General features: G+C 41.8%; 1 protein-coding gene across 1 annotated transcript in view; it reads right to left on the bottom strand.

The window, feature by feature from the left end:
- The window catches only part of AOAH (acyloxyacyl hydrolase), an 80,555-nt gene that overhangs the window by 50,628 nt on the left and 14,853 nt on the right, over positions 1 to 15,074 (bottom strand). The window contains exons 4-6 of the mRNA XM_032695839.1: positions 10,363 to 10,423; positions 9,168 to 9,267; positions 1,152 to 1,211 (exon numbers count right to left, since the gene is read on the bottom strand). Of these exons, the coding sequence (XP_032551730.1) occupies positions 1,152 to 1,211; positions 9,168 to 9,267; positions 10,363 to 10,423 (221 nt within the window). The remainder of the gene's footprint in view (positions 1 to 1,151; positions 1,212 to 9,167; positions 9,268 to 10,362; positions 10,424 to 15,074) is intronic.

The raw sequence follows: 15,074 nt of genomic DNA, 5'->3' as shown, positions 1-15,074 counted from the left end.
CAAGCCTGAAGCTGCTCTCTGGCTAACAGAGAGGACCTGCTTGACTCAGAGCATCTTGCTGCAGGTGTTAACATGGGGACTTGGTCCAAGGAAAGGGGATTAGAAATTTAATGTAATTTGAGCCATCAGTAGCACAGTACTGAATAGGAAGGAAAATTAATAAGATCCTGCTGGTTGCTGTTCCGTGGGAGGTGTGACCTGTCTCTCCAGTACTTTGTTTATTTCTCTGGCTTGGCAATTTGGCAATTGCTCAAAGGCTAATTAGGCACCTCAATTTTCACTTTTGTGAGTAGCATCCCAGTAAGGAATCAGGAAGAAGCAATACCAATAATTTCGTCACAAACAGCTGAAACATTTGCTCTGCATTAAGTGCCTGAAGACAATTGGAAGTAAACTCTGTGGCTGAGCTGACTCACCTAAGTGAACCCAGCAGAATAAAAGCTGCCCCTCCCTTCTCTGCTACCCTTTAGAGATCTTCTACAAATCTAAAAACTGTTGGAGGCAGAAAGATTTCAAATCGTAGTTTTCAGGTTTAACAGACAAAGGCAGTCTCTCACAAATTGCTCGAGCTTCAGACAGCCCTAAAATGCACTCTCTGTGCTGTAAGGCAGTGGCTCAGTTCCTAAGACACCTGCTTACATACCGTTAAAAGGGCAAGGTAGGGATGATAAGGGTCAAGGAAGAAGCACAAAAAAGAAGAGGAGCAATAATAAACACTGCAAGAAGTTTGAAGAAATGAAGGAAAAACACAGGGCAAGGCTGAGTGGGAAATTCCTATGTTGGGCCAGTAAAAGCAAGCGTCTCAGTGTGAAGCTATATTATGGAGCTCACAGATGAGATGCTGATTGCTGCATGCATTTTAGACATAAATTTATGTCTTGGACAGATATGGATATAGATTGTTATCCTTTCTCCACAAACAATCTGCGTTTTCATGAGGTTTTTTTCTGCTCTCCCCATGCTTTCATATTTCTTCTCTATTTCTCCCTCTCCTTCTTCCCAGTGTCACCTGACAGAGCAGATCCTGTGCCAGGCAGGAGTGAGTCAGCATTCAATTCAGAAGGATTCACAGTCATACAAAATAAAAAAGGACTCACTCCTGATAAAATGCAAGTACAGTGTAAAACACCCTAATGCCATTGATTTCTTACCAGGTCCTTGGAAGTCTTCATAATTCTTCTTGCCTTTTTTATTGCAGTTCTCAGTCCTACCTAGGGGAGCAAGAACAAAATGAAAAACAACCAGATCAACCTCACAGTATCCCACCAACTTTTCTTCCTATTTCCTACCTTTTTTTCTATTTTAATATATCAGTCACAGTACAAAAATGATGTATGAGTCCACAAACTCCTCATCAGTTACTTTTTATTGGACTAACAATCAATTATCCAGTCAGACTCTATGAAACTCCAGTTGCAGGAGTTCATTTATTTTGCTCCAGGGCATCATTTATTTCCTAAGTAAAAGTCCAGATCAGCTGAAATTCATATCCTGACTGCGCTGTGTGAGCTGCAGAGGACATACTTCTCTGGTGACTCCTCCTGAAGAACAAGTCATCCATTAGGTGGCTAAAAGAGGGTTACACATGTAATGTCAGTCTGACTTGCTGTGGAAGGGCACAGATGAAATATTCGTTCTTGCATGGATAAGGGTTATACTCAGTTGAGGTTCATCCCAGTAGGGGAACAGCTGGCATGCAGGAAGGTAAAAAGCAGGGAAAAGAGTTTGGAAGGAAAATCTCCTGACTAGGATCTAGGAAGGTTAGCTTTTTATTCTGGAAATACCTGACCTGCAGGGCAAGTTCTTGATGACAGTGGGAAGATAATTTTTCTGTTGTGTCCATGCCAACTTGTGCTGAAGAATCATTTTGGGGTACCTCCAAACTGAGGATACTTACACCTACATAGAAAGGAAGAGTGGGAGAACCATTGGAAGAAAATACCTTGGAAAGGCATCATCAGTTTGGGCGTCATAAGGCCGTGGGTTACAAAGAAGTCAACTACAAGTGATGCCCAAATAATTCCTCAAATCCCTTTACACACATGCTCCTCAAAGGAGAAAAGGAAATTTTGTGCAAGGGGCACCATCTATGAGCATGGGTGACAACCAGGGTCCAGCACTGCTGGCAGCAGGAGGACAGATGTGCCGTGCGTGGTGCTGCAAGGCTGTGGTCAAATGCACACTGATGGCCACTCGCCATGGCCAGGAACTGCCCAGCACTGCCATGGTCCTGCTCTCAAAGCCTTGCTCGAGGCTCTGCCATTGCAAAAACCTCAACCAATACATTTTTGCAGCCCCTCAATCCACTGCTGTGGGCCCTGCCTGGCTAAATGTTGAGCCATGAGGAGGAAGCAGGGGCAGGCTGTTTCTGCACCATGCAGCTAAGCGTTGACTCTAGCCTTAAGAAGTTTGTCTTACATCACAGCACAGAAGGCCATACTGGTTCTTCTGCCACAAGGACTCTTCCCAGTCATGGAGGTGGGGAGATGCCCCAGATATGTTCATACAGTCAAAAATATTTAACAACAGTTTAACAGCTCTGATGAACAGCACTTTCTAAATTCAACCATGTCTTCCTGTAAGAAAGGAAGATCTCACAACTTTAATTTAAGGAAAAGAAAAAAAAGAAAAGACAGTCACAGGAGTCTGAGAGGGTCAGGATAACACCAGTGTGCTCCCTTCTGCTGCTCCATTTTCAGTTTAGGACAATATTCTTGTATATCAGTGATGACAATTCCTATATGCTGTCCTGCATTTATTAGGCCACCTTTGAAAACAGTCATATCTGTGAGGCAGTCATTATGTCATGGCCTCTGTTCTTCCCCTTAGCATTCGGAATGAAGAAGGCTGAAAGCACAGCCTGTTTGCTCTCTCTCTGAAGGAATAACTACTTATGTTATATAGGGTTTGAGAATTGGTAAAAAAACCACCCTAGAATAAAAAAATGAGATAAAAATAAATTACTTGTGACAATGTTTCAAATGGAAAAGCAAATCCAGAGTATAACAAACGTGTTAGCACTTAGTGTCTGCTCAAAACTGTTAGTGAGGATGAACTGTTCTGTCTGCAATGACCTGCCATCAGTCCCTCCTACAGCCCAGCCTAAGGACATAACTACCAGCCCAACACCAACCAGGTTTATGTTTCTCTCGATAGAGCTACAGGAACTCAACAGGGGGGCAAAAAGTATGCTTCACCACGTGGTAATATTAAAGCATCTGGAAAAAAAGAAAATATCCCTCGAGTGATGGCACCTAACTGAACAGTGGGCATGCCAGCTAGGAATATTACAGCAGAATATATTTGCATTTAAAGTAATCATTATCAATTTTTTTTTTACTGGGGATAAAATTTAGTATGTCATTATAATTGATTTTGGCAGTGATCAAAGCAAATTAACTAACCGTGATATTCAGGAGTCAAAAATTTATAGTGAACAATCCAAGGGATACAGAATAAGCATAAGCAGCAAGGAACACAGACTTCTAAGTTACTGGGGGTTTAATATACGTGTCACTTTAATATATGTAGTTAATATATGTTTAATTCATGCTGTCTATAGTCTTATAAAAATCCAGGTATGTCACAAATAGATGAGGGACACTAGGACTGAGCCATTGTTTTCTATTTTCTTCCCCTTGGGCAACAACTGCTGTCCCTAAAACCAATTAAGCATCTTACATTTGCCATAGTTACGTTGCATGATACCAGCTGCTGTCATTTCTGCAATAAAATAACTTGAGAGGTAGATGAGGAAAACGGCTTAAAATTGAGTATAATAGATGGAATATTTCCAGAGAGGTAGGATTTATCACTCCCTTTCTGCCGGTCAGGGTGGGAGAGACCTTGCTTGCTCACAGCAGCAGCACATGAGAAATGCATGCTTCAGACAGCTACAGAAATATTGCAGTCAGAAAGCAGAAAACAAGGGAGGAAAGGCTGAATTGACCTTGCATGTAGAAAATTGTCTCTCTGAAGTGCTAAGTATGAGACCTTCTCTCACTTCACAGGTTACTTCAGCCAAGACTCCAGGTTGGGCTGTGGAAGACTGGCAGCTGATACACCCACCCTGGAGAAAACACTTCTGGTTTCATGGGTCACTTGTAATCCCTGGCTGACACCAGTGGGTCAAGCCTGCCACTGAAGGCCATACAGCCCATACAACCTCTCTTGCTGCATCTTTGTTAGCAAGGAGCCTCCTCTCTTTCCCATGGCATGAGAACACCACCAGTGAGGGGGCTCCCTAGGCTCCAGCAGCTGATGGGTGAAGCTGCAGCCGCAGCGCAGAGGGTGTGCTGCAGTCCTGAGGAGAAGCCAGCACCACCTGCCCAAACTGGTGCAGCCCTGCCACCCCAACATACCCACACCATGGACAGGGATGAGGGCGGGGGGGCACTGTGATTTCATTCATTGCTTTCTTTCAATGCTTTCCACAGAGACCACACATTCCCAGTAATGATTTTTTTTGGCAAACAGATGTATTTCTTGTCATAAACAAATGCATGAACCAAACCTAATTGTCTCTCATTTATCACCCTTGTTAGCCAGCTCTTTCCCAGGAGAGTGGTTTTTTCCAAAACACTCCAAGTTTCCCTTCTAACTCATTTCATCATCCTTTTATGAAGAGTACCAAGATACGAAAAATCTGCAAAACTTGACAGCGTTAAATGGCAGTGACAAAAGTGAGATTTGTTCAAAAGCAATGCTTTCTTGTCCTCACATTTTTTGTCTGCCACCCTCCCATGCCAAATGCCTTTGTGCCTGTGAGCCACCTGAGACCTGTTTTCAAGGGTCCTGCCTGTGGCAGCTTCTACATCAGCATGATGCAACTGCATGCAGCACCCTGCAATTCGTATGCTACCCTATTTCCTTTGGATTATTTGGTGGAAAGTTAGGGTTGTGTGATTTGGCTTTTTGGGGTTGTTTGGTTTTTCAATTGGGGTAGGGTTAATTTTATTTTATTTTATTTTATGCTAGCGAAGAGGAGTAGAGGAAATGCTGAGAAACAAGTGAAAGAATAGGAACTAGTGCTCAAATTGTGCCTTCTGCTATCATTTGTCTATTGGTAGTTTCTTCAGAGCTCAGTTCTGACTGCAGGGGAAACGACTCACATTTCAGTGGATTTTACCCATTTCCAAAAAGAAAGGCTAAAAGGAGGACATCTTGCTCCACAGGACCTAGCCTGCCTCCCAGATGCTTGTTTTACTGCCTATGGTCTCAAAAAAAGGAAACAGGACCCAGTCACGAGATCTGCCTTTGACTGGTAGCCTGCTCTTATCAGGAATGCAGAAGCACTCCCACCCTGGAGTTTGGTTCTGCCTCACCTCCCAGGAGGCAACTCACATGTTTACTGACAGAGAGGAATGAAAGAAAACAGCAGGAGTATTTTTATTTTATTACACCCCAAGGGGTTTCTTTTTTCCACCCAGAACTGGTTGGCTCCTACTTTGTCAAAGAGCATGCTGGCCACAGTCACGTCCATGAGGGGGCTTTTGCCTTTTGCAAAGTCAGTCAAAGACCTGATAGAGGGCACATGAACCAGCATGAGTGCTTGTGGAATTGATGGTTATTTTTGTAAAATAAAATAATAATAACAACATAAATACGTGTACTACTGCTTATGTAAGATGACTTCTGTCAAAATCCTATTGCAGCAAATTGCAAAATTTGCAGCCACAAGATCTCTTATAATCTGGAGTAGAAAAGTGATGGGCAGCAGAAGAGGGACCCTGAAAGGCAGAAAGAAGAGTACAAGCTCCTTCCAACACAGATTGTTTTAGAAATTGCCAGAGCAGGACTACAGTGCTGAAGTCCAGCCATTATTCTGGCCCCAACAAAATCAATTAAAGTATTGCCATTTAACTGAACAGTCCAGCTGGCTTAAAGCAATCTAGAGACAAGCTGAGAGTAATCTCCTGCAAACCTGTTTGCTCCCAGAGCCAGAAGGAAAACTTGGTAGGCAGTGCCTAAAACCCTTTACCCTATTTCAGGCCTTTTTGCTCACTAGAGGAACACCACTGTATTACATGACCTAGTGCAGAGAGTCTTCCACCATATGAGCAGATAAATATTTTTGGCTAAAACATTATCCAGTCAACCTAAACCACCTGTCTTGGATGCCTGTACCACTGTCAGCATTTTGGAATGATGCTGCAGCCCATATTAGAATACCTGTTGTTGATGTGGCTTAAACCACAAGACATATTACAGACGTAACTTAAAACACATTAAAGCAGCTTTAGATACTGCCTAGTGTTCAGCTACCTTTAGTAAACCTACACTTTTGATCTGCCCTATTTGTTTGTTTCTTTACTTGAAGGAGTCCCCAGTGTTGCCACCCTCCTACTTAAGGGTAAAGGAGAATCTTTCATAGGGTAAGAAACATGCAGTGGGAAAGCCTATGCATGCAAATCTACCTGCACTTCCATCCCTGACCCTCTGTGAGCCACTGGAGGCAAGAAGGGGCTCACAGGACCCCAATACAAGTGACATCTGGTCACACAGCCACACTGGTGATCCAGGAACCACAAAAGCCTCTTCCGTTTTTCCCCACCAACATCAGGGGTCTGGTCCTGAAACTGCCCACCAGCAGAGCAGCCCACCTTGCCCAAGACCCCAGGGAGACACTGCGACAGAGCTGCCTTTGCCCTGGTTGGATGCTCTCCTCCTCCAGCTCTGCACTGAGAGCACTGAGCTCTGTGTGAACGGAGCAATATTTTTTATTCATAATTACAGCAAAGTCTCCTAGAATAATCACAGAGTGCTAATGGCTTCGGGCAGCTTGGCAGAAAAAAAAATTAATTTGGGCTAATTTGTCAGACACCAGGGAAGTATGTAGTATGATGCACAGCCTGTAATATCTCCAGTAAGTAGTTTGCAGGGCCACTGAAGCAGGGGCCCTTCCTTCCTCAAGACACAGAATGCCACTAAAACAACACCACAGAAACAGAAAAAAATAAAGTACTGACTGAAAAATCAGCTACACATTGATATTTTCCACCTTAAAGGCAATTAAAACCTGAAAATTATACTGCCTTACAAGGACAGGTAACTATTTATTTTATTCCCTTTTTCCAGTACAAATATGATACTAATTCTGGGAAAATGGGCATCCAAAAGCCTAAATGAACAAGCAAAGTACCTGAAAATCAATAGAGTTGAACAGAACAGTCATTAGTATTAAAGTCTTGTTCAAACACTCAGCAGGAGACTGCACCAACATTTGCAGGCTCATAAAACTGAAGTGATCAATCAAATTACAAATGACGGAAGGAAATATGAGGTAAACTGCATTTTATGCATCTGTGTCTCTGATTGTATATTAATTTTTTTTACCCAAAATTCATCTTTACTCAGTCTGACTTGTCACAGTTACTGTGGGCAATTTATCAACCACTTGAGCATGAACTTGAAGCACTGCTCTTCTCCTCCCATCTCCTCATGCTGTCTCAGGGCATGAGAGCCAAAAACAAAAAAAAAGGGCACAGTCAGTGTAAAAAAAATTGGTTTTGTTGGCATCGTTCCCTTATTCCCTGATGAGAAACAAATACACCTTGACAGAAATGGATCTAACTGCCACTTGGAAGGGGAGAGGGTTTGCATGAGCCACTCACTTGGAAGGATATTCTCCAGGCCACGCAAACAAGAGTTTAAATTTTGTTTTAAAAAACCAACCAGAAACCCAACATGTTCAGTGGTTTTCCTTGCACAAAGTGCACTCACTGAAGTTGTTGCTGGAAGGAGTCAACACCTCAGTGCTACACTCGCTCTGAGAGATGGGTAAGAGCTAACAAAAGATCCTTTCCCTTCTGGTTGATTGGCAAAGAATTGCAAGACAGGTGTTATAACTTTTTCACAGAAGTCACCTGGATTTAAACAGCCCCTCTCTCCAGACTTGTTAGCGGCCATGGAGACTCCATCCCTCTCTTTAAGTGTGGTTCATTGTCTGCATCTTTCACTTCAAGAGGCACCTTGCACTTCTGACATTCAGTTCAAGATGTGGGATTTCTCATGGAATCTATTTGATGAAGTTTGAGTCGAGTGAGTGTGGACCCTCTGCTGTTTCCAGTCTTCTTTCACCTCTGCCTGGCTGAACATCCATATATCTCTATGTTGGCATATCATGGAGCATAGTAGTCATATGGGATGCACACCTGCTATAAAACAAATGTTACTGCCATTCTTGGAAGGCAAGTGTTTCTCCAGATCTTAATACTGCCAGAACTAAACCCATCATGGAGAGGAATCACAGCTCATCGAAGCCCATAAAAAGACACTGAGTGATTTCAATGACTGTTGGATTAGACCCTGTGTGAAACATCAAACAAACAAACCTTTAGGAATCAAACATGCCTTTCTCCACCCAGATGCAGAGAAAAAGATTTACGAAAATAGATACCTAAGTGAGTGTCTTGCTTTTCAACACTACCAAACAACCATCATCACTTGCAGGTTTTAGTGTGACTGGACATGCACGATAACTGGGAAGAAAAGAACCCCACAAACAAAAGAATCCCAAAACAAACAGTATATGTTTAGACACCTATGCAGATACGTATGTGTACGAGTGTAGCAAAGGTCTAGGATGTGCAGTCAAGGACATGCAAGTGTCGTAGCAAGTAACTGTACATCAAAGAAGTGGTGGTAATTAAATATGTTTCCAGCCTGAGGCAAAAGATTATGCGCATTAGCTTAAACCTCTTGCACTGCAGACTACTCCAAGTCTAAGAGCCCTGCATTTGCAGCAGGTAACTTGCGCCTACACGGGCTGTCACTGCAGATCAGGCAATGTGGGGATAACTTGTCATGCCATGGTAATGCAGTGGTATGTATGAACCTCAGCTGAGTATCTGGTTTGGGGTTATTTTACTGCTTAACAATGAAGTCCAGAGAAAGAGATATTTTATTTTCTCTACTCTTCTTCTCTGATCCAGACTGGTACAAGAGAATTTGGCCCTGTGACTCTCGTGCTACAACAATCCTGTTGAGGATAGTCCACACCACTAATGCATGTTATGTACTTTTCATTCTAAAAGTCTCCACACTCAAAATGTTGAAGTTTATTTCCTAGACAATGCACGTGCAGTGGAAGCCTCTGAACCGTTCAGTTCCAGCTTAAAAGATGTTCCACAATCACTAGTTTTAAAAAAAGTGGCAAACCAACTCACCTTTGGAGGAGGATAGAGATGACAAAGCGGTTGTCCTGGATCCTGTTTACACAGCTTCAAGGAATGGCAAACCACATCAGCATTCATTTCCCTGGCTATGCTGAAGGAAATGGTGCATAAACAAAGACTATTATGTTCTTCTGGGTGCTTGAAAGTAGAAGCTATTTCCATGGGAAGTCAGATCTCCCCAACACTACACAATAATCTCAGCTCACTTCACTGTGGCCCATAATCACTGCTCAGTACAGTGTTGGGCTCTAATGATTTTCTGCCATGACATCCTACTCAGCATTTAAAATTGGATCCCAGGACTATGAAAAAACACCATGCTTTATACGCAGCACCTGAATCACATATATTGTGACTGTTCTAGTTTTTAAATCAATCATAAGTCTGACAAAGACAAAGGTTAATGCATATGGAATTTGGTACATATGAATGTTCAATCATTAACTCCACAAAATAACGAGAAATCCTTCAAAGATCCTTAACCTTTAATCACCAAGCATGAGTGCTAGAGTTTTTTCTTTCTTTTTGGGATACCTCTCTGGGCTAATCAGGAATTAAATGAAAATGTTTGATTATAGCACTTCTTAGTCCTGTAAACACTTTGCAGTCCCTTGACTAGTTTTAAAAACAAAAATAAAAGCCCTAAGGAGGAGGAAGGTCTAGCAAAAGCTCAGTTAATTAAACTAAGAACTTTCAAAGACGAATAAAATGACCTACATTTTATTTTTTTGATCACTTACATTAAATAGTAGGCTTCCCCAAGAGTGTGAATCAAGGTCAGGGCTGAGAGCATGTAAGGGCTGATAATTAGAAAGTCTGATTAAAGGTAGAATGGAAAGCAAGAGCCAAGCAACATCAGCTTGATTCTATAGAACGTGTCTCACACACACAGGTTATTCAAATTCCTCCCTCAGCCAAATGAGCTGAATTTCAAAAGGTAATTACATCAGGTGGGCCTGATCTGAGAGTTAAATGGAATATCAAAATGGTTACTGGTGGCAGCCTGTGTTTATTCACTCAGGAATAACTGTGCCAAATGCCAAACCAGAATCACTCTGAAGCACCTCTGCTTTAATAACAATAATGTGATTTTAGGAGTGAAATCCCTGCACTTCAATCTGACAGCACATCTGTACATGTCAAGAACAAACTAAGCAAAAATCTGAGAGCACACAGTGATACTTACAGTTCAGCTATGTGTGATCCATAAAGTTCAGCGAGTAAGTAACAGAAACCTTGCAGTTTTTCTAGAAAACATAATTTTTTTAAAGTAGTTGAGCATAGTGAACTGGTTTTGTAGCAGTCAAAATGTAGCAGCAGTTGATTCATTAAGGTGAATGTTGATTTACTTTAGAGGAAGGCATGGGACTCTATGACCTCAATGTAGCACCAAAAAACGGAAAACCTGAATTTTTAACCTTGCCTAAAACCCTTCTCTTGCTTTAGGCAAGCCACATGATAAAGACTAGAATAGATAATCAGCATTTGTTAAATGTTCTGATTATGGTATCATGGAAAAGTCAAAAGAAACAATGTATGCCACAGTATGTCCTAAGAAGTTTAAACAAAGCTCAGTAGGTTTGCAAGAAGAAAGAAAACAAATACATAAATCAAAGAGCAGAGAGTGGTGTTGGGCTAGAACTGCCTGGGAGCTTCTTGATTTGAGAAAATAGGTTTTGTGTAGAGCAGGAGTTGTGCAAGAGTAACTGCATCCAAAGAAATATTTGACATTTTTTTGTTTGGCTTTCTTTCACGGTCTGCAGATGTGTTCCTTTTTGGGATGCTGGCTCAGTTGATTTTCTTTAATCTGGGTGAAGCATACCCTCCATAAGACAGTTCATTAGTGATTTCTTTAAGGCACTGTTTTAAAAAAAGGTGATCCCTGCACCTGAGCAAAGACACTGTGGGAGAGATTGGGGTTTGAATCAAAAAAGGGCATGATGGTAGCACTGGTCTGACAGTTCCCATGAAGGAAAACTCCCTGTTTCTTGGCCTGAACAGGCTAGAGATGGTTAACTATGCAAAGGAGGTGTCAGCCTTGTTTCGGCAGGGTTAGTGTTGTGAAATGTCAAAAGATGAAGGTTCATGTAAGTGCTGTGACAATAAACTTGTAGCTCCTCAGATTCCTGAGAGTTGTCATTTTTGTCTTGGACCTCCATTACTCAGACAGACTCGAGGAAGAAAGCACAGTGTGTCCTCATCTTTCCCAAAGAAAAGCCATAGCAACCCCCATAGGAGTCACTTCCCTCCAGCTCTGGACATGGCCAGGGCTGGGAGTCTGCTGCATACAAGGTGGGTAGGTTTGCTCCGAGGAGGGTACAAAACCTTGTGGCAGTGACTCCATTGGTGGGCATGCATGTGCTCTTTCTCCCACAGCTGCTCTCCTGCCAGGACTGCAAGCACCTTGGCTGGCAACCTGTGACTGCAAAAGGAGGACTGGGGCCAGAAAGGCATACCAGGGAACAAAGAGATAATTTTCCCAACACTCTCCTACTTATATGGTGTTCCAGGCACCTTCTGTAACTATGATAGCTGATATTTCTTATCCCATGACAGGTGTTTTATTTCTATCAAGTTATTAGCTTCATTTCTTTACCTCCTTTGTCACATAACTTCTCTCTATTGGCTCTTTAGAAGCAATCTGCAAGTAAGAATTGGTCCTCTGACTAGAATTAGATTTTATTCTTGTTCACCTAAAAGGACATTGCAGACATCAATAACCCTGAGTTTGGTATCACAGCTGATTAGAACACCCTCTGATGAGGCTTGCCAGTGGGGTACCTGGCTCCCTAAAGTAGCCTGCAGGCAAAGGTGGCTGGCTTCCCCGACACCTCCCTGACGCATCAGAGATGATGGTCTCCTTGTGATTTTCCCAGACCAGCTGGTTTCCACAATGTTTCTGGCCCTGGAAGAGCCAGCTGGCTACTGTGACCTGTACTGGTGGCTCTGAGGAGAGAAGAATTTGGCTGCCCGCCAAGTCTGGGGAGCTGATGTAGGGGTTTTGCTGGTCACACTGATTTCTAGGTGCTGGTTTCCTTATGCGTATAGGAAGCTTGACATGTAACTACCCCATGGCATAACGTATGATGAGAGGTAAAAAGTATAGTAATAATGTTAAATTGTAGTTGAGCACATAGAGTCCTCTTGGAAGATTCAGGTGCCATTCAGGTTTTAGCTTCCAGCAAAACAGACCAAAGCCACAGGCAGTGTTTACAGGACTGCCCTAGGAGCCAGCCTGTATTCATGTGTTAACAAAGGTCCAGCTCTGATAAAACACAGGAGCAGAGGACATTGAACAGAGGAATCTGTGAGGAAGAACCTGTGTAAGTCAGAAGGGAGGGAGAGAAAAAGTGATGAATAACTGTGAACGTTCAGGGGCAAGAATATGATGCCTCAGAGCTTTTTGGATTTTTTTACTTTTGTAGATTTTAGAAGTACTTTTGTAGTAAATGTAGATTTTAATGTAGGTGTATTATATCCCTTACCCTGTAGCATAATAGTTGCACATACCCAACCCTGTTACTGCATTTCATATCAATCCCTCTAAATTCTGTTAGTGTGTTTAGTCTTCTTTTCAAGGTAGAATTGTAGAAAAGCACCCTAGGCCTGGACCAGAAGATATCATACAGACACAGCGACCTTCAAGCCCAGAACTTTGGAGGAGCTCCAAAGCTCTGAAGAAGATGAAGATGAGGAAGAAGGGGTCCCAAACGTCCCCAGACCTAATTCCCAAAGGGATGTGTCGGTGGGTAGAACTGGGCAGAACTGGGAGTGGACAGATCTGGGATTGAATGGACCTTATTATAAAATCATTCAACCAGTGTCTGGGTGTGGGTATGTCACGTGTATTCCCCTGGCCTGAGGCCTAATTAAAGGATCCACTCTTTTTATCTTATCTTATACAATAAATTGGCCTGGAGTCTTTTTCTTCACAGTCTCTCAAGGCAAAAAAAGAGCTTAAACCAAATTAAATGCTGGAAAATTTAGAGAAAATACAGAGTGTACTTGCTTTTGACCTGTTTCACGTAAAAGAGATCCCCTAAAGTGCCTTATTCTCACATAAGAACCATCTGGAAGGTTTTCCTCTATATCTTGATAGTCCTAGAAACATGGATTCTGGCTGAATCCCAGAGGATAAATATTTACAAGAAAGATGCTGTTATCCTGTTGCCATTTGCACTTGAGCTCTAAGGTGTTTACATAGCAGTGGTCAACACAGGCAGAGCGTGACTCAGAGCCAATGGTGAAGGCAAAGGGTCTCAAAGCACATTTCAGGTATCAGACACCTCAGTTTCATCAAGCAGTCAGTCAGTATCCAGGTAAACATATATTCTTGCTAACATCTCTTAACACTGTAAATACTGCACATTCTCCCAGACCTGGCCTTTCTGTCTGCTCAAGAGCCCTCTTCACTAGTGACATTACTAGTCTTATTTTCATCGTTTTATTGGCCACATTGCTTGAATCACACATATTGCGAATATTTCCATACAAATGAGGATGTGGTTCCATTTTCTACATAGCCTAGGGGATTAAGTGGGATTGACAGGTACTGAAAATTTTACTATCTTTTTCTCTGCTTTTTGTTCTTGAACATCATATAACTTTACTGAAGGCTTTTAATCAGAATTATAGGAGGTCCTTAAAAAAACCCGCATGAATTCTTATTCCCTTTTTGGCCCTAGGAAAAACCCCACTGCCATTAATTTGTTGTTGTTATTCTTGCAATCGATTATAGGCATGCGCATAATAATGAAGTTGTTTCTACAAGTGAAATGTATGACCTGCTTTAGTAGGTTTGCTCCTCATGAGCATCCAAAGCTTTTCTACTGTTTCAAGCAGCAAGAAGAAGCTGTTGATTCCTGCTGGCCTGCAGTGTTCACCCCCCAGGAGAGGATAAAGTGGGTTACACTGTAGCTCTCACATAATCTATAGGATTTTTCATTCCTTTCAAGTTCAGGGTCAGTTATTTTCTATTGGGTGTATCCATGCATCTCATAGAAGCTAACTGGATTATACAGATTTAACTAAAGGGATAATAGGATTTTATGTGTGTAAAGAATGGCAACTGAAAAGAAATATCTTGACATGTCAGCAGAACAAGGTCCACTGAGCGAATCATGAACACAGAGCTAGTATGTCATAATTTAAAGAAGAAAATTGTATTTTAATAGCAAGATCAGTGTTTGTAATTGTAACTTCATGGTTATGTGCCTGTAATTTAAAACACTGAGGATATGACTTATGGAATAGAAATCAGATAAGCGTCACTCTATCAATGAATGAATCCTAGCAATTAGCTCCCTGCCCCATTCTGCATCAGGAAATCCTCACTTGGAAAGGAGGAAATTAATATTCCACTCATATCTCCTGTAAAACTAGGGTTTATAGAGCAAGATGGTTTCTCAAAGATGTAATTTGTGAAGTCCTATAAAAATTACTTTTTAATGAAGAATCCTAAGCCATCTTTTTTACATTCATAATGTTAAAAAGATATCATGAATGTGAGATCTAGTTACTTAAATAGTTATAGGATTGATCTGTGAGGCACAAAGCTATTGTGGCATTCAAACTGCTCTCTAGGGGTGTGCATGTGGACAGCTAAGCTCCTTTGGGCAGACAAAATAAGGGGCAGAAAAAGGGGACTCTTACATGTAATCATATGGAATAGCTATTGCTTTTGAAATTTGTATCACCAGTTACATTTCAATAGCTTTTCTGCGCATACCAAATCCTCACATCACGCCTGTCAACCTCATCTCATTTTTAAAATTTTACAATAGCAGCTTCCTATATCCACTGAAAACATTTTCAGCTTCACAGTTGCTATGAAGACCCTTATCAACAAGAGGAGTAGTTGGGCACACAGTGAATCTATTCTTAAGCAGCTAACAAAGA

The sequence above is a fragment of the Chiroxiphia lanceolata genome, chromosome 1, assembly GCF_009829145.1.
Source record: "Chiroxiphia lanceolata isolate bChiLan1 chromosome 1, bChiLan1.pri, whole genome shotgun sequence".
Lineage (NCBI taxonomy): Eukaryota > Metazoa > Chordata > Aves > Passeriformes > Pipridae > Chiroxiphia > Chiroxiphia lanceolata.
Note: the sequence above shows the minus strand (reverse complement) of the source record. Positions and strands in the feature narration are given on the sequence as shown.